The sequence below is a fragment of the Eulemur rufifrons genome, chromosome 27 (genome assembly GCF_041146395.1).
Source record: "Eulemur rufifrons isolate Redbay chromosome 27, OSU_ERuf_1, whole genome shotgun sequence".
Taxonomy (NCBI): domain Eukaryota; kingdom Metazoa; phylum Chordata; class Mammalia; order Primates; family Lemuridae; genus Eulemur; species Eulemur rufifrons.
In genome coordinates this window covers 14,691,318-14,711,874 of record NC_091009.1, presented here as the reverse complement: position 1 = coordinate 14,711,874, position 20,557 = coordinate 14,691,318, and the positions used below count along the sequence as shown (strand labels likewise).

The 20,557-nt window shown below is 38.8% G+C and overlaps 1 protein-coding gene across 4 annotated transcripts in view; it reads left to right on the top strand.

Moving 5' to 3' along the window:
* Nucleotides 1–20,557, top strand: part of RGL1 (ral guanine nucleotide dissociation stimulator like 1) — a 220,252-nt gene that overhangs the window by 134,596 nt on the left and 65,099 nt on the right. For all 4 annotated transcript variants that reach the window (XM_069459691.1, XM_069459689.1, XM_069459692.1 and 1 more), the window contains one exon: nt 9,566–9,774. In XM_069459691.1, coding sequence (XP_069315792.1) covers nt 9,566–9,774 — 209 coding nt within the window. The remainder of the gene's footprint in view (nt 1–9,565; nt 9,775–20,557) is intronic.

Here is a 20,557-nt window from a genome sequence, read left to right as displayed (position 1 = left end):
TTAAGAAACTAATAATGAGAGGGATTTTCGTTTTCCTCCAAAGAGGGTCTTTGGCACTAGAGCAATATATTTCACTCTTAGGTGTTAACGATTTCAAGTCAGTGTCAAGAGGTAAGAAGGATAATACCAGAGAGCATTTGATGTAGTAAGACCTAACTTTTGGTAAAAGTAGTTGGGGTAGGGGAAAGAAAGTGAAAAGGGAGGGATTTTAGTATTATACACAATATTTTCTTTTATTTGTAGAGTGTCAGATAGCCTGTAATCTTTCAACAGGCCTTTAGATCTGTCATCCGATCTTACCTCTTTCTTACAACAATCCTACGAAGTATGTATATTCTGGACTATTGCGTTCTGATACTCTTGGGTGTATGAATATGGTGATTGAATACCCAATACTGTATCGCTTTGTGTTTTTAGACAACACATCTCAATGGAAAACCAGGGCTGGTTTTATATCCTGGCTTTGACATTTATGCTAATTGGCTGGGTAACTTTGGATGTGACCCCCTCACTTTTCTAAACCTCAGTTTCCCCAAGTAAAGTAAGACTAATTCTTATACAAGAGGGTTGCTGTGAGGCTTGAGCATCTGACCCACAAGTGCTCAGTAAGTACATGTTGGCCTTCTCCTTTCTTCCTTTCACTTAGGGCATGAGGATGGTTTTCTTAGAATTAATTTATAGGTTATGAAGAGAAAACCTGGAAAAAAGGCAGTTTGCTTTGGTGTATCTTTCAGAGAGATGTACTCAAGATAAACTAAGTTGTTCTTTATAACTTGCTCTGGGTTTGGGTTTGATCACCCAGAGCAAGTGGGTGATCAAAGCAGTAACATGCTTGAAAGACACCTGCCTGCTCTATTGGTAGCCAATTCTAGCAAGCCCATGACCTAGGAATGTTACCTGTGCCAGACACAGTGCTGAGGGTTAGAGTACTTGCCAGAGGCCCCTTTGTGCAAACTGTAAAGCTACACTTTGCATCTAAATTTGTATGTCCTATAGACTTTAAAGATTTAATTTCTGAAGGGAAAGGAGCAAGTTAGACAGTGTCATGACTTGAATTCTGAGATCCAGGGGAGTAATGATTTTATTGGTGTTTTGATAATGGGGCTTTGATTTTTATCTTTGATCGTTATGATCATAGGTGATAATAATCATGAGAACTAAGTGTTCCTGTAGGAATCCCATGGGAAAGTGAAGAAGATAGAGTCCTTACTGTGGCGTAGAGTAAGAATTCAACTCACGGCTTTGCTCTTACGTTTGGAAACACCGGTCAGTTGCCACCGCTCCTCCCACCCCTTCTCCAGCAGAAGACTGGTGAAGGAACACTTATAAATCTCACAAAGAGATAAAGCCCCACGGAGCTGTCTGCAGGATTTATGGCATGCTGGGAATGCTTCTGGGCTGTGGGGAAGCCTTTCCATTCATAGCAGGCTTCATTCACAGGGAATATGAGGTCACACAGAAGCTCATTGCCCCCTGCGGCCCTTTCCAGACGGAGATTGGCTGGGCTGCACAAAAACAGAGTGGATTCCAGAAAGCCAGGGCACCTGTTAACCTGTGACCTCAGGATGTGAAGACCTTGGACATTTGAGGCTCTGAATGAGAGAAAAAGGAGGGAGTTGTGAGTTTGGGATGTTCACTGTGGATACTAAACTGTATGTGACAATTTGTGATGCTATTTGGCGAGTGCAGCAGTGACCATTTTAGTTCAAACTCTCATCCCTCTATGCAACTTGAAATCCTTGAACTTCTCGAAATAGCCTGTGATTTCTTGTTTTTATAAAGTAGATAACCAAGATGTTGAAACTTTAAGTTTTTGCCCTAGGTCCCTTAGTAAATTGGTCTCAGAAATAGAAATGGAACCAAGTTAATTCATAGCACCTTAGTCATTAGCATTCTGAGTTTCAAGCAGAAAAGTATCATAATAGTCAAATTATTTTATTTGAAAATTGTGGTCAGCGAACTTCTTAATATCCACTTAATTTGAATCTGCCTCCTGGGACACTTGGGAATCCCTAAAGGATGGCCAGAATGTCAGAAATAGGGATTTGTGTTAGAGAAGATAGAGTCTGTTATGGATTGATGTTGGATTAAGACTCTAGGAATACTGCTATTTTTCAGGAGAGGGAAAACACAACTTCCTGTTTCCTCCAGAAGGGTTCCTGGACTCTATGGGGGTGATCTAGGAAATGCTGCTGAGACAGGATGGCCAAGGGGGATGGGATTTCTGTGTGATAAAACACTGGCTGCTGTTTGTTATTACAACTCCCTTAGCATTTTCCTGAGGATGAAGGTACTCATCATAGAAACCTGACCACGTGGCTTCATTCTAACTAGTAGCTTCAAGCAAGGTCAGCTCTTGGGGATCTTGTAATTGTTTTTAGAGCACATTCATTTGCCATGCACATGCTCCTTTGCCACTTCTTCCTCTACATTTTTCCTTTTTTTATAGTTCAGAGACGTAATTTTCCACCTTCTATAAGGTTGAAGATCACAGTGACAACACAGATGCCTTAACTGGAATGTACACAGAAAGAGAGAAACGTTCAATCAGTATGAAGGTCTCTCTTGAACTTACTATGGACATAATCTGAGAGGGACCCCTGGGCGGTGGTATGCTGATAAACTGGCTCTCCACAATAAAGCCCATATTTGTAACATTTGCTAATTTCTATAGTGTAACTATCCCCATCATGCTGAATTCACACTGCCAACATGATGCCATTGAACACAGAGTTGAGAAGGAGTTTACCCAGTTGTTTGTGCAAGGAATACAAGCTGGCTTCAGCATAGCACTGGCTAATATGTTTGCGTAACTAGAAGGTGCATATGTCGGTATATACATGAATCTGGCATTGAAGATTTCTTCTGGTTTCTCTGCCCAGAAATGCCACCACAGATCCAGCTATGTGTGAATTTGCTACACGTGCAGGTGCCTCTTCTAGTGCTTGTCATCTTTACTCTTGGAACCCTCTGAATTTTGGTATTCATCCAGATCCCATCCTCAGTCTATTGCTCTTGCTGTTTGACATACTATGCCTGGAAATGCATTTATTTTAATTGTTGTAAGTTCTACATATTTTCATCTTAAACACTTCTCCCAACTTTTAGATTATAACTGCCTGTTGTGTACCATTGACATGCCCCCAAAGATACCTCAAGTTCTGTGTTTTAAAAGTGAAATTCAGTATCCCCAAAATCTGAGTTCCTCTCCTCGATTTCTTCATATGAGTGACACCATTACCTTTCCAGCCATCCACACTAGAAATCAGATAAAGATCCCTGATTCATTCTCTCATCTTTTATCCTCTACATCCAGTTAATCACTAAGTCTTGACAATTTTCATTTTGATTATTTCTTAAATGTGTCCCTTCCACCTACCAACTTCTCTATTCCTATCATCACTGTCCCAGTTAAGGCCCTTACAGTTGCTCATCTGGATTATCAACAACTTTCCTACTGATTTTCCTCACTTTAATACTGTCCTCTTCAAATCTATTCTCTATATTTATTTCTCTGACCATGCTTAAAACATCATCTTTGGTTTCCCATTTCCTGTAGAACATGGAGTCTCTGCTCCTTAGCATGATACCTAAGTCCTGCATAATCAGATAGTCCCCTGCTGACTCTCTAGACAAAGCATTCATTCCTTTTGTTGTATTGCTTCTGCAACCACACTTTCCCCCCTGTAGGGGTGGAAAGGTGTCATACCTTTCCTCACCCATCATAAGGGTCATGACCAACATTTCTATAACAAAAGACAGGTTGCCAAGAGAAAAGTATAACAAATGTATTTAATCATAGTTTTACATGACAATGGGAGTCTTCAGAAATGAAGCCCAAAGACCCAGGGAAAAGTCTCCATTTTTATGCTTAAGTTTGATGAAGAATGGACAGCCATGTAGAAATATAACTGGACAAAAAGGGCGTGATTTGATGGTAATAGACTGAGAGTGGGGAGCACCTAGCAAGGCCTTTCTGCTCAAATTCTTCTTGGCCTCTCTCTGTAGCATTCCTTCCTCTTGGGCATGGGGCAGGAAACTTTCTGGAATGGGAGTCTTATGATCTATCAAACAAGGTAGTCAGAGAATTTTTTTATGGCCAGTTCCTACACAAAAGATGGGGGAAGGCTGGAGTTACATTTATAGGTTTTATGGCTTGCTTTGGAGGAGAGGGGTTCTAGTGTCTATGACCCACCTTGGGGGGGAAGGAGGAATTATGGTTTCTATGACTCACTTCAGCGGAGCAAGAAGGGTGGGAGACAGGAAGGCGGGAGAAGGTCAGAGAGGGACTTTGCAATCAGAGGCTGCTTCTGAGACCTCCCTGTTTCTTTTAGTTCAAAGTACTCAGCATGCCAAAGGTCCGTACTTTGGGATATCATTTTCTGAGTCCCAACACCCCTCACACTTCTTTCTTCTTAATGCCTTTGTTAATGCTGATGTCTCCGCCTGCTGTGCCTTCCCCAACATTGTGAACTCCCATTCATAATTTAAAACCCAGTTCAGGCAACACCTATTCAGGAAGCCTTGTCTGAAGCCTCCTTTACACTGGGTCCCTTTTGGGGCTTCCGTGATATCCTGCCTATCTCGCCACCATTTCACATTGTATTATAACGGTTTCATTGATTCTGTTTCCTCCATCACACTGAACAACTTGGGTATCAGGACTGCATGCTTTTTACCTTTATATGTCAGTGCCTAGCACTTAGTACAGTTTGGTTAACGTGTGGCTGAATAAGTAGATGAAGAAATGAGACATCCGTTCTGTATATGGAACTAGCATAGGGCTGCTAGACTTACCAAATAAAAATACAGGACACAGTTAAATTTCAAATTCAGATAAATAAATTTTTTTTATATGAGTAGGTTCTAAATACGGCGTGGGACATAAAATTATTTATTCATTATTAATTTGAAACTGAAATTTCACTGGGCATTCTGTAGTTTATCTGGCAAGTATAACTTAACAAAAAAGTAGGTCCACACCCAAAGTAGAAGTTCACACAAAGCAGAAGCTTATGCTGAGCTTGACATCACAGGCCCTAGAGTTTTTTTTTTTTTTTTTTTTTTAAATAAACTGCCTACATCTTGGAATGTCCCATGTTTAAATAGTGCACTATAGGACTCAGACATACTTGTTATAATGTTATGCTGTGTGTCAGTATATACATGATTTGTACTGAGAGAATGGATTTTTTTCTTTGCAGGGCAAGGAAATTTAACATATGCATTTGAATAATATGGAGAGATGAGCAGAGCTTATTTGTGAGTCAGCCCTCCTATACATATTGAGTATCCCTAATCTGAAAATTCAAAATCTTTGAAATGCTCCAAAAATTTGAATCTTTTTGACTGCTGACATGAAGCTCAGAGGAAATTCTCACTGGAATATTTTGGATTTTCAGAATAGAGCTGCTCAACTGATGAGTATAATGCGGATATTTCAAAATCTGAAAAAAAAAAAGAAAAAAAAATCCAAAACACTTCTGGTCCCAAGTATTTGGGATAAAAGACGCTCCTTCTGTGCTGTGGTGGTTTGGTGTTGTGGCTGGGTAGTGGTGTAGGGCATTTGAAAAAGGAGTATAAATTTTACTGTTGGAATTTTGGGATGAATGTAGGGATAATAATGTGTACCTTCTAAAAGTCTTTAAGACTTTGGATGTGGGGTTTAGATTTTCTTAGGCAGTTAGCAACTAGAAGAGTGGTCACCATGCACTTTGCTGCTCAGGCCAAGATGCCTGAGAACTGATCGAGTGAAGACGGAGCATGACTTGGAGGACTCCATACTGTCTCCATGCTAACGCGCTTGTTTACTTAACATGTTCTCTGTTAAAAGTATCAGATGACTGGAGTATTATTTTGATTGAAAGATTTTTTTTTTTTCAAATTAAACACCCAAGTTGTTAACAGTTTATGTTTTAGGAGGTGAAAGAGTATATTTCTCCATGACTGGAAACAGCGTTGAAATATGGCATATTTCATCTCTCGCACGCTCTGTCTCCTCTCCCCCTCGTGCCAAAATTGATAATTATGGAAATTCCAAGGCTAAGACACTTGGGCAGAATTTTTGATATTTATCCCATGGGAATCAGACATGTTCTCTTAGAAAAAGCTGAATTCTAATGGCAGAAAGATTAACCAGAAAAACAATCATGAAACATTTTTGTGGCCTCGGTATCATGATCTTGTCAGCAAAGCGACGGTCTGTGATTAAATCCAGATTGAGCTGTTTCCTGTTAGCGTGCTAACCCACAGGGTCAGCTCCGCCTGCCGTGTCTTGCTTTCTAAGTCTGGGTTATTAAACACTTGTCTGCCAAGCGTTCTACCTCTTTTCTCTTAAACTTCAATTCAAAGTTATTAAGATAATACAAATAAAAACAGGTCCTAAAGTCGTTCTTAAAAGGGTTATGGACCTATTGAATCTTTTGCTGCAAAAATGAAACTTAACATTTTAACTTCTCCAGTCTGGCCATATGGCATAGGGTATTTTTTTTTTGTGTTTCCTTCCTCTACAATTTCATTTTAAAATAATTACAGTAGTAAGCAGATAATTTTAAGTTTTGGTTTCATAAAAGATGTACTCAATTTTAATGTTGGTAAATTAGAACTCATCTTGAAAAACCTGGTCTTCCCCCTGCCATAACAAGTAGATATCAGGATATTGAGCAAATCTACAGAAAGTGACGTTAAACAAATGCTCTGACATCTTAACACGCATTGTTCATTTTTGTGAGAGTGACTTCAGGCACCAGAGCGATTCTGTACTTCATTTTGTGATATTGTCACTGATGCTCACTCATTGCATTTACAGAATGATTTTTAAGATCTAAATATTCGAAGTATTTTATGAACCATTCTGTTAGGTCAAACATAGTTCTCCCTAATGCACAGATGCAAACACTGAGGCATAAAACTGTTAAAAGGACTTTTATGGGAATCGTGTATGCATATTAAAATTTTTTTTCAGAGTAAAAGGAAGACTGAAAGGAAGAGACTGGGTTAATGAGAAGCATAATCCCATTCCCAAGGGAGGGCCGTGGCTTCCTGCCAAAGCTGCTTTCTGGCAGGAAAAGGGACCCACTTCATCAGGTCCTTTGACAAGTATTTTTCTCTGTGTTTGAATTTTTGGTCACATCAATACTCAGTGAAAAATGAGTTCTTTTAAATAGTCATTACTTAACATAAGAAAGATTTAGGTTTAAAGTGCAGTTTGCCTTTGTAAGTAAAAAAAAGAATCATCAAACTTCAAAATTGTTTGGTAAGGAAACCCTGACATTATCACAAGATAAAGACGCTTGATTTAGAATCAGATCTTGAATATCCCTAACAACTGAGAAACCATTCCTTTTATTGTTGTTAACATTGACACTGAAGTATAGTTCTAACTGCTACTTTTTAATATTGTGCAGGCTGATAATTATTTTGGCCTGGTCTTTTGGAGTGACAAAGTAAAAAACACAAAACATCCCTACATTTTAGTATTAAGAAAGAGATCAAAGGAATATAGATGTTGGAGGATTAATTCAAATTATAAATTGAAATATATATGTTAATTATGATGCCGATTTTTCTTTTTTAAAAGAAAAGTGATACATATGAGTTGAATTTTAAATGCATGACAGTAATTTACTAAGTCAACATTTTCTAAAGTGTGCTCATTCTAAAGTTCTCCAAGATGCTCTGAGAATAAAGAGAAATCCATGTGGAAATGTCATATAGCATATCCCTCTCTGAGTTTAATAACACATGTTAGCATAATAAAGACTTTGAGAAATTCTGCAGTAAAGAAATGTCTTTGACTTTATTGAACTCCGTCGTTCCCAAACTTGACCACAGGACCTTCTTTTTTCGGAACTATTGTTTTACAGCACACACTTACGGCAACACTGTACGTAATTAAAAATGTAATTAGAGTTTGAAACCATGTATCTTTTTCACTTATTGTTTCTGGTTAAAGTTAATTGGAGCTTCTGGGGAACAGATGGGTACTACTAGGCTTGCTGTAAAGCTGCATATAGAGTGATAAAGAACAGTTATTAGGCCATGATCTAAGTCAATGGTCTTAAGAGGCCTAAGGAAACATTTGATATTTTGCCTGAACTAGATCCCTCTCCTTAGAAAACTTTCAAAAATTAAATAAAGAAATAAAGCCATCCACCATATAAGCTAGAGTCTTAATTTTAATTCCTGTTAGCAGTTAGACACAATGACAGTAAGCTATTCTAACCCCCTTCTAAAAGCGGTTGCCACCACCTCGGTCTTTCTGAAAGCAAATCCCATCTGTTAATTTCCCTTTCGTAGTTCAATTTCTGACGGGCCAGGTGAAGAAAAAGCGAACATGCCGCTTAGTAAGCACAATACCGTCATTAGCGATTCAGTACTCTCTTCTTTGCCCTCTTCTTTAATTTTCACTTCTGATTATTTCAGTGTAGGAAAATCTGATATAAAACAATTCAACTTATGATTCAGAAAAACTGCATCAGATGCATTCAGCTTGTTTGCATCACTTAGAATAATTATTTGCTTCAGAAAAAGATTTATACAGAGCTCCTCTCTGTAGGTAAGTTTCTCTAGTGCCTACGAAGGACAATTTAGACTTTGAAAAGCATCTCTATATAATTGGTTAGGCACAGATTTACTGCAGAATGTAAAGCACACCCCTATTTTTCTTCAGTTTAATTCTCTTCCCACATACTCAATTTTTAAGCTTTACAGATTTTATTACCAATTAATTTTTATGTATTATGGTTTATATCTACCAAATGACAGTTATACCTACCAGTATTGTTTATAGTTTCATTCTCATGTGATAGCTACCTCTCATGAGTAAATGTCTTCTCTCATACTTTGCAAGTTTCCAGAAGGCAGGGTCATACACCCACCCACCCTTCTCGTCACTCCCGAGAGCTTAACCCAGTGCTGCTTGGTACAACCATTTCTCCAGTCAACTCTGTTGACTGCTGGTGATACCGAATCAGAGTGCACATCGCCTCCTGTAGACTGAGAACGTCAGGTCATGGTCAGATCCCCATAGATTTCCATGGAGAACGTACTCCTACCATGGCTGATTTTTTTTTTCAAGCTATCAACATGATGTCAACTGGCTCACATACATCTTAAAAATTTAGCAGTCATCTCTCCAAAGCCAGTATGAGTTGGCTCCAGCACCCCACCGTCGGAGCCGTCTCTAAGAATGAGTTTGAAAACTTGCCTTGGAACAGTGCAAAGGGAATGCTTGATAACATTTGCTAAACTTGATCCTGGATCATGGAAAACATCCTCGATAAAAATGCGCCGGTATGAAGTAATACCTCGATTTCTAGGGAGGAAGGGAATACACATCCACACGCCCACCACCAGCACCAGCACCGCCACCTCCCACCACCCTAAATTCACAGGATAGAGCATTGCCTTGCATGGCTTGTATCAAAATGAAATAAGAGAGATGCGGAGCATGACAGCCCATGGCCTGCAACTATTTCAATGTTTCCAGTTTTACTTTAGGGAGTCATTTCTCCTGATTGGTATCATTAATTTACCTGATGATAATCATTAATTTATTACATAGGTTGAAGGGGACCAGCTGCCTCCCGGACATACAGTCAGTCAGTATGAGACCTGTAAGATCAGGACCATAAAAGCTGGCACCTTGGAGAAGCTTGTGGAGAACCTGCTGACAGCGTTTGGGGACAATGACTTTACCTATATCAGCATCTTCCTGTCAACGTACAGAGGCTTTGCCTCCACGAAAGAAGTGCTGGAACTGCTGCTGGACAGGTAAGAATCTGAAGGAGTTTGCGAATTGATAGAAACGTAAAGGTGTTTGTGAGCGAGGGCACAAGGTTCTGAATCACCTGTGCTGGGTCTGCTGAGAGTGATGTGTGGGGAAGGATTAACCCGAAGGAAGAGCTTTTGGCACGAATGGCACGAAGATTATTCAGGAGCCACTTACGCTCTGTTTCTGGGGAAAAAATATCTATAAAAGAGTTAAGAGGAGCTACCATAAAAATCTAGATTCAGTTGTTTTTAGATTTCATTTACTATTTTCCACCCTAAATTTCTCCATATTTACATAATTTTGTGTAATTCCAGTAAATAATCAATTAGCCAGGAATCTTATTGGGCTATTGTGGGGATTAAATGTGCTAATATGTGTGAAGTGTGGAGTTCAGTCCTAGACCTATGGGAAGCGGCTAATGAACGGTGGTGGTGATGGAGGTGACGATAACCATTGTCAATCACTGTGTATTAGCTGCTCTATGGATATGCACATAAATATCATCCTTGATCCATGTGGTTAAGGCACCTATTGCATATAGTACAGCAATGGACATTGCAATTTATATATTGCTAATCAATCTTTATATTTTCCTCCCTATTTTTGTTTTATTTATAATTAAACTTGGTCTTTAAAAAATATCATTAAATTAACTCGATATTGGGAGGAAGAAAACTGTCAGCCAAACAATTGTTTTTGAATCATGGGAATCCTCATCCAAGTCCTTACATATTCTGAGGTTTCCTGCATAAGGAAGGAAATGAGATAGGGTATTTTTGTTGGGCTCGTTGAGTATTGATTTTTGTTAACTAGGTTTTTTTTTATTTTATTTTGAAAGTAATCTCTGGTCATACTAAAAATTCTTATCCTAGAGATATATCCTAAGGTATAAAAACCAATGCTGGCATTTTCTCATATTGCAACTTTTTCCCCAAATAAGTTATTAGATTTTAAAAAATATATATTAGTAGAAAGAGGAAAATTAAAGACACCATAATCTAACTAGGCAAATAACACATATTAACATTTTAAAATAGAAGTAATCTACGTTTATGGTGAAAATTTCCATCAATCCAGAAAACTATAAAACTAAAAAGTAAAAAAATTTCTTTTTCTCCAATTTCCTATCCCATTCTTCCTAGGTAATCACTGTAAGCCATTCCTTTTGTATTCTTCCCATATTTTTCTGGATGTATATAAATGTGTGTATGTATATATACACATACTCTCTCTCACTCTTATATACTATATATTATATATATGCTATTTGTTTATATATTAATATATCTCCCACATGGCATATATTCTTATATATGATACAAACAGAATCACAGTACACGGTCTGTTCTGTATTTTTCATTTTTTACCTATCTGTGTATCTTGGAGATTTTTTTACTCATTAAGTTAATTAACATAGATAAAAGGATTAGAACATTGGCTGGCATATTGAAAGTTCAAGAGATGTGAATTTTTATTTCAAAATCAGTACATACGGATGGATTCACCATACTGTTTTTACTGGCTTTATAGTATTTATTAAATGGATTATTCTGTGGATGGACATTTAAACTACAGTCTTTTTGTTTTTTAGATTTTGTAAACAGTGCTACAAGGAGTGTTTTTGAATATGTATCTTCTGAGTAGTTGTTGGAGAATTCTATAGGATAATTTCATAGAACAGTGACCGATGGGTCAAAGTATATCAGAATTTAAAGATTTGAAAGATATTGTCAGATTGCCCACCAGAAGGACACACCAACCACACTCCTATCCACGGAGAAGTAGCCCCTTCTCTCACTTTCCTCACACACTTGTCAACCATGGATGCTTCATCTCTGCCTTTGAAACCACCTTGATCATGATCTGACCACTGAAAAATGGTAGCTCATTGCTTCTGAATTTATACTTCTCACATTTATGAGTGAGGTTAGCATCTTTTAAAATACTTATTGGCCATTTGTGTTTTCTGTGAACTGCTTTTACTATCTTTTGCCTGTTTTTCTTTTTGGATTATTTTCATTAATTATTTCATTAATTGATCATCTAATTATAACTGTATATTAAGGAAATCAGTTTTTTGCTTAACATATTTTTTCCTAATTGGTCCCTTGGTTTTAAAAGTTGTTTAAGATTCTTTTTTTGTGAAGCCATTAAAATTTTTTATGTAGACATGTCTATCAGTCTTCAGAAATGCCTTTGATAATCAAGTTCTATTCCAATGTAAGTAAGGTTATTAATAACAGTGCGTTTTTCCTCAAAGTAATTTTCCTGTAGATGTACGTAGAGTGAATTTATTTGGACCAATGGTTACTCATATGTTCGTATTTAGGAATATTCACAAAATGTCTATTCTTTATCATTCATTGATCTGGTTATGATAGAATCTTAGATAGGAAGTTCTGTAGTTTTTTGCATAGGAGCAGTTGACAAAATATTAAGCCTGGAGTATAAATTTGGACTGGTGAGTCATTTCTTTCATAGATTGTTTGCTTACATTATAGGTCATACCTATAAGTAGAAATTGAAAAATTTTACGAATTTTCTCTTTTTGGCAATTCATGTTTCAAAAAGATACAGAATGCTGATTGTTGGCAAGCAGTATGAGGAAATAACTCAAAACATAAAAAACCCTACAAGTTTACTTTGGAATTGGTAACCTCTTCTATTTATGGGCTGACTCCATTGATCACAGGCCACAGATGTCCATGGTCAGCAAAGGAGGGCACGTAAATTCCAGCTGTTCATCCTAAATAGTGGACATACACACAGGAACTAGAGTGTTTAGTCTGTGACTCATGTTCATCCAGCTTTTATTTGATGATTTTGAAAAATATTCTCTTTGTTCTCCTATCATAGTGGATAGATATTTTTGAATTGTTAAAATACTAACTTGATTATTAAAAATACAATCAACATGAATTCAAATTGCATTTAATTCAAACTATCATTTAAGGTATAACTGAATGAAGAGTTAAGATTTATTTTTGTACCATTTGATATAATGAATTTAATCTCCTAGTCTGATCCTTTGTTTGCTTCTGAAATGAGTGGAATCAAGTACTGAATGCCTGTAAAATACCCAGCATTCTGCAAGACACCATGCAGATGGAACTCAGAAATACAAGACTTAGTTCTTGCCTTGAGACAGTTTATAGGTGTATTTACTGTGAAGCTGCTGGTACTTAACCTCCAGGGCCCCTCACTTGAAGTACCCTCTACATAATTTTATTTATTTATTTATTTATTTATTTATTTTGAGACAGAGTTTCACTCTGTTGCCCAGGCTAGAGTGAGTGCCGTGGCGTCAGCCTAGCTCACAGCAACCTCAAACTCCTGAGCTCAAGCGATCCTCCTGTCTCAGCCTCCCGAGTAGCTGGGACTACAGGCATGCACCACCATGCCCGGCTAATTTTTTTCTATATATATTTTTAGCTGTCCATATAATTTCTTTCTATTTTTAGTAGAGATGGGGTCTCGCTCTTGCTCAGGCTGGTCTCGAACTCCTGAGCTCAAACAATCCACCCGCCTCGGCCTCCCAGAGTGCTAGGATTACAGGCGTGAACCACCTCGCCCGGCCAGCTCTACATAATTTTATATTCATAATTTTGTAATCTTCTTCAGGAGGGCCCCTCAAATCACATAAGCTCTCAAACTACATGTTCATAAAACCTAGATCCACTCATTATGAGTACTTACTGTTTTACTGCAAAAGATAAGGCTTGTATTTATGAAACAAGTAGATAACCATTTAAGATGGTATAAAATGAAGTTCTAACATGTTCTGTAGATAAAACAGGGTATAAGAAATACAGAGAAATAAATCCCATTTATTTTGCTTCCTCTGCAAAAATTTGGATTTGTCCATATACGTACAAATCTCAACATGGATATTTCTTCATGTGCCATTTCCTGCTCACACTGATATCTTGTGGCCAGGCTTCAGTCTTGATTGAATTTAACCAAAAAGCCTATTCTATAAAACACTGAGTTCTTAAATTGGTTGTTGGGACTTTTAATGTCTGTAATCAAGAGGAAGCAATTACATTGTACAAACTTGCCTATTCTGAAGATAAACATTGAAATATTATTTTCTTGTCAGTAAATTGTGGTAAACCTGTTTCTGGGTCCCTGATACAATTTTTTAAATTATTTCTTTTGGTTTCTTGATAGTAGATGACTTATCTTTTCTGAAATTAACACTGAGTTTTCACAGCATGTGCTAATCATATAACAAGCAGTCAAGAATGTATTGCAGGCAGATGCTACAGTATTTATTTCCCACCAGAGAAAAGCTTATTTGAAGTCAAGCTTTGATTTCCCTTCAGACTTCCAATCATGTGGCTTTTCTTATATGGAACCGTTTGCTTTCCGGGATTTCTTTTTTTATCTTTTTCTAGTTTTTTCATTCTCTTAATATGAGCCTTCTTCATGATTGACCAATAGACAGTGGTTTGAAGGCATGTTTGGCTAATCCCATGTATTTGTTTATCCTTCCCTTGGTGTGATCAGCATTTCACAAGGACTCCTGTTTCCTGTGCTTCTCCCCATGGCTCAGAGTGAATTCTAGACCACACTGGCTTCCTATTAGCCCAAGAGAAAGTTCTTGAATTGTGGGTTAGCTGTTTGTGTTGAGGTTTAGAGATTTTATTTTCTCTAACTTCAAACATACACTCCACTTAAAAATCTATTCTTCCTACCATATCATTTAAAAAAGTAATGGACTTAATTAGATACCACTGAAAATGCCCAGCTTCAAATGTGGAGAGACACCTCCCTCAGCCAGTGATCCTTACTGAGAACCATGAAATGTTTATATAAGTGTCGAGACTTTTCTTCAGACAGCTGTCATAGTAGCTACCTCTTGGGCTATTTCTGGAACATTCTCCCGTTCTCTGATACACGTCTCGGATCTCAGACGCAAGCAGACTGCCAGCAACAGGCAGAGCAGGGGTGCCCGGGGTCCCCAGAAACCTTTGCGGAGCCACCAGCGGCCCCCAGGTCACAGCGCAGAAAGCACTGAGCAACGGTCTGGATTGCCCCTTCCTTTCAGGAGAACTCTCCCGGTGGAGGGCTTTTGGGGAGGATAAAGGTTAAAGCCATTTGTAAACATTCTTCTTTAAGATAATCTGACTTCAATTTGCTTGTTTATGTCCCAGACACTAGTTCAGCAGGTCTTTGGACTGACTTCTCCCCATCTGTGCTTGCCCCGCATGTTCACACCCTTCATCTCACTCAGTTTACTTGTTGTTACCCCCGTGTTTACGGAGGGGAATCGTGTGGCTTAGAGACGTTCGATCAGTTAGTGGCAGAGCTGGAATTAAAACCTTCCCCTTTCTGCCTCAGAAGCCCTTCCCAGGTATCACCGTGTTACCGCCCTTGATTTGTTAATTTTAAAAGGAAGGGCTTACATCCTTTTTGCTACCCCCTCAGTTGATTTCCCATAGAGAATGCAGTTCCCCGGGCCCCTCCCTGCACACGCTGTGACCACTTCGCTTGGCCACCAACGCTCTGACTCACTCCTCTACTCAGTGTCTATCAGCTGTTCAATGTGTGCCGTGGACGGCACGAGGTGCAGTGTGTGTCGCGGGGGACACACCAGCCATAGCCCCTGCCCTCTTCTTGCCTAAAGTGAGAGAGAGTCACACTAAGCAAAACAGCATACAAATAAATTTATATAATTAAAGTTAATATGACCGTTGGGAGATAAGAGCTAGGGTCTATGACAGACGATAACAGAGGGTTTTGGGGGGAGGGGACTCAAAACTGAACGTTGGCCGGTGATCTTAGGTGATCACTTAGATAGATCGTGGGCCATAAAGGTCCCCTTTGCGTCTGTGTGTCTGGACCGTTTCTGTGTATTCGATGGGCTCAGGCCAAATCCCTGACCTTGATGAGCTCCTTCTGGAAAAGAGCTCTTACTGGAGGGTGGGGGATAGCAAATGAGAAAGCACAGTGGATTTAAGCAAATATATCGCCGCTGTGGGAACAGTCACCTTAAATCCACACTTCATGTAACCTGAAGTGGCAACACTTTTATATGTAAAACGTGATGTTCCAGAACCAGCAAGCATGGGACTGTCCTTGTTAGTGAAGCCAGTTCCTCCACAGCCCAGAGAGGAGGTGATCAAATATAAACCTGGAAAATTTTACTTATTTTCAAGGATTTTTGTCTTAAGTGCCAAATGTGCTTCTCTTTTCTTCAGAGTTTTAGGGTACTTCATGGGAAAAGCAATTTTTGTGTCTTTCTTTTAACCACGAGATTCAGGTGTGAGGCACATAGTCTAATGGTTAAGAACACGGGCTTAGGAGTCCGAAAACTTGAATTTGATCCCAGTTTTGCCCTCCTGACTTGCTCTGCAGCACGGAGCAAGTTAATTTATCTTATTAACATTAGTTTCATCTATAAAATGAGAATAAAAATAGCTCCTAATTTAGAGGGTTATTATGAGATTTAAACTTAATAATATAAAGTTCTTAGCATGGTGGCTGGAAAATGTTAAGTGTTTAAGAGGTTACCATTTTTATTGCCCTGTTGTTTTCTTTCTTCATGGCATTTAACAATATTTGAAATTACCTTATTTATTTTGCTTATTTCTTGCCTGTCTTCCCTGCTCAGAGACCATGCTTGTCTTATTCATGGCTCTACACTCGGAGAGGAATGGTGCCCGCAGTAGGTGCTTAGGAACTATTTGTCCAACAAATAAATGATGGTTATTATTATTCATGGCTATTACAGAGCAGGTGCTTTGAAAGGTATGACAGTGAATATTACCTGGCCTCTACCTACGTTTAGTGGGAGAGACAAATAAAGCTGTAGACTTGTACCATCACTGTCAAGGCAGTGAGGACTGAATGTGCATTTTTAATAAAAACTCTCCCCCCCTCGGAGCTGTGAGGTGGTAGTAGTAAACCTTCCATAAAAAGCCCGTAATACAAATCCATTCAGTTCTCAAAGAATTCTTAGCATGAAAAGCTGCGTAATTGTTTTTGAGATGCATGCAATATGTTCCAAATTACTTTTTGTTAAACCTCACTTACAATAATTTAAGTTTTTTATTTAGTGCTAGACTTATGCTAAGCACTTGCCAAATATTCCTCGATTCATGCTGGCATGCAGTGCTCATGAGGTTCCCTTACTTCCTTTTCTTTCACTAGGAGGCAAGATCCCTGATGTCTTCCTTCTGCTCTTCCAGGTCAGGGGAAAGGAGCTTATCGGCGCTGAGAGCTCTAGAAAGCAGGTCCTGGAAACCCCGCCCAGTGAAGGGTCTCACGAGATCTTACACTGGGGACCATAAGTCACCTGGTCTTTTATAGCGTGAACAGATTAAATCTTGTTACTGTTAAACTCATATATGATTTTTTCTATACTTTTGTTTGTTCAAAGAGTTTATTAACGTTTAACTTCTATCACTTATGTGGGAAAGTTTTTCAGAATAATGCTATAGCATTCTCTTCATAATTTTAGTAACTCCCCTCCCCAGCTTTCCACAGCGCAAAATGGAAACCAGTGGGTCACCCCTTAAGTCCTTTGTCCCACTGTGCCTGGAAAAGGTGCGATTTATTCCTCAGCTGGCTCCAGGATGCTCATCCATTTGCTTAGTAGGAAAGCAAAAGCTTTCAGGAAATCTTAACATTGCTTTGTTTCCTCTCCAGCTTAACATACAGACTTACTGCATATCCTGACTAGGTTGAGAATTTCTTAGTACACGAAGGCCATTTATTAAGATTTGTGTTATAGCAGATGAGTTTAAATGGATTTTCTCTAGGTAGGCAAAAAAACAAACAAACAAAAAAACCCTTGGATGGTGTATATGTTAATGGTTTTTAAAAAAGGCAGATTGCTGAAAGATAAATTGGACTCAGTTCTTATTTCCTGTGGCTAAGAGGGGAAGGTGAAACTATTGGCTGGTATAAGAGAAAAGAAGATTGTAACAAGGGCTACAGGAATCTTTGAGTATCGAAATGTTTATAACATAGAAAGGACATTGGAAACTTTTGTAGGTCATGTCCTTCATGAAGGTCTTGTGCTCTTGCTGGTTCTCGCTTTATCAGGTAAAGAAAAACAGTTTAGCTCAGGAAACAGTAGAAGATGTAACATTTATAATAATTTACATATCCAAAGATGTCCACATCCTAATCTCCAGAACCTATGATTGTGTTAGGTTGTAGGTTAGATGGCAAAGGGGAATTAGGTTGATTACAGATGGAATTAAGGTTGACAGTCAGCTGACTTTTAAATAAGGAGATTATCTTGAATTCTCTGGGTGGGCCCAGTGTAATCACCAAGGTCCTTAAATGTGAAAGATGGAGGCAGAAGAGAGTCGAGAAAGAGACGTGAAGATGGAAACAAGATCAGATAGATGCTATCTGTGTTGCTGGCTTTGAAGGTGGAGGAAGGGGATGGGACCTCTAGCTAAGGAATGCAGACAGCTTCTCCAAGCTAGAAGAGGCAATTTATTTATTTATTTATTTATTTATTTCGGTCAAAACATAGCTACGTGCTTTATTTGGAAACTAGTGCATAAGAGCAGCTTCATTCCATTTCATACAACTTCTCTGGTTTTATAGTAGTGATGCTTTAAAACAATGGATCTACTTGAATTTTGAAGCTTAGGTGGCAGATTTCTAGATATGGTCAAGAAGTTGTAGGAGCAAGTTAATGAAGTTTAGTAAGCTTGTTTCTCTTCCATGTTCACAATGCAGTCATTCACTACATCATGACATTTTCGTCCATGATGGTAGAAGAGGCAATTTAAATGGATTCTTTCTTAGAGCCTCTAGGAAGGAACAGAGCCTGGCCAATACCTTGATCTTAGCCCATTGAGACCTGGGTCGAACCTTGGACTTACGGAACTATGAAATAATAAATTTGTGTTCTTCTAAGCCACTAACTTTGTAGTAATTTGTTGCAGCTTCAACAGATAAGAAACAAGGAAATCTTGTCAGGGAGATTGACTCCACAAATCTAGTGCTCATGGGTTTAAAGATGTTGAAGGTCAGATGTTCACCTTCGTCTTTTTTCTGCCCAGGCTGTCATGCCCTGTTCAGCTGTGGCCACATACGCAGCTCCAAGGAGTACGGCTGGAAACAAAGGACAGGGCTCAGCCGTGATGTGACAGGCATTATTGCCATTTTCTCTCTGTAACTGTGCCAGTTGCTTTAGGTTCACTAGAAAAGTTCAATCTGGTACTGTTTTAGAATTACATCCAACCATAATTACACGAGGGAAAAGGGAAATAAGTTCTCTTCCCTGCCGGGTTGGTTGTCTTTGGAAAATCTTTACTTATTTTTGCCAAGTGGACCCAACTCTCAGCCAGTAGCCCTATGGGACTTCTCGATGCCATCACGTGGTGACTGCAGAACCCTAGCTTTATGGGACGGCAGGGATGGTTCTGGGAAAGCAGACATGACAGGGGTGCTGTGAGAGGCTTTGCCTCAGATCATAACCAGGCTCGCTTTCTTTTCTTGAAATGGGATCTGAAAGATCTAAGAGACGAAAATGTTACCACGGAGTAGCTCTCTTTTTATTTCACTTGGCAAAGAGAGGCAGGACATGCAGTTATCCTTCTTTTTTTGAAGAGTACTGAATTGCCCGGCAGGTTAAAAGAAGTGGACTTATGTTTGGAAACCACAAAACAAAACTGACAAGAAACTGAAGGGCAACGTGTGCATATTCTGCGTGGTGACTGGACACAGTTTTAAATTCAGATTCAGTAATCTGAAGCAGTGGTTCTGACTGTTTTTCAGCAATTGGTGGGAAGGGTTGATCCCAAACCCCTTTGAGAATCTACAGAGAATTACAGACTCTCTCAGTAGGAAAAAAAAAAACACATCGCAAAATTTTGCATACAATTTAGGGGATTCCCAGACTTCTCTGTAAGTTCATTCAGGGGACTTTGGGTCACCACCCCCCAGGCAAAGCATTCTTAGCATAGGTGACAGGGGACACATGAGTGGCCATTGTGAGTCAGAGGAGGGCACTGCTCTTAGCTTATATTATCATTGCAGCAAAAATCTTAAGTACCGTTCTGAAAAGTAACTGAATTTAATTAAAGTACATTTAATGGTTCATTAAAGTAAATTTAATGGTCTCAAAAAAGTATCTCAATCTCTAAAAGATGAAGGTGCTGGCTGCTTTTGAGTTAATTTTGGTTTTTTTATGATTTTTCTCCTTTTTGTTTTGACTTTTTGTTTTACATTTATTTTTTGTGAACTTAGCCCTTGAGAATGACATCAGGCCCCTAGTCCTGGGAAACACAATTCCTTTGCTTTGTCCTCTGCTAAAGTTGACAATAAGCACGACTTTAGGTAAATTGATGCTATATTGAGTTTTTATAAGCACAGAAGAGAATGTCCTGAAAATGATGGGACACCATGATTGTGTTTGGTTTTACACAGCATGTTTCATAAGATTCTTGAGGAGCTCTGCAACAGCAATGTTTTGTGGTTGGGGAAAACCGAGCCACAGGCTTGAACAGATTTGTTAATAATGTATTCATTCATCTTCAACCTGAGAAAAATCTAGACTCCTTAACAGAGTCTGTGGTTGTCACAGTGCTGCCTGCTTCCTATCCCCGTCCTGAACCTGTTCCTTGTGTTGTTCTTCGTGTAGCCACAGCCCCTGTAGCATGCTGACCAACAAGCCACGTTTGCAGTTGGTTAAGAATTGTTACGAGCTAGACGTGGAGGGAGGAGATGCTGATGGCCCACTAAATTCTGAGTGCAGAAAATGGGCCAGACAGAGAAAAGAAATGGATGACAGGAACTTGGAATGGAAGTAGC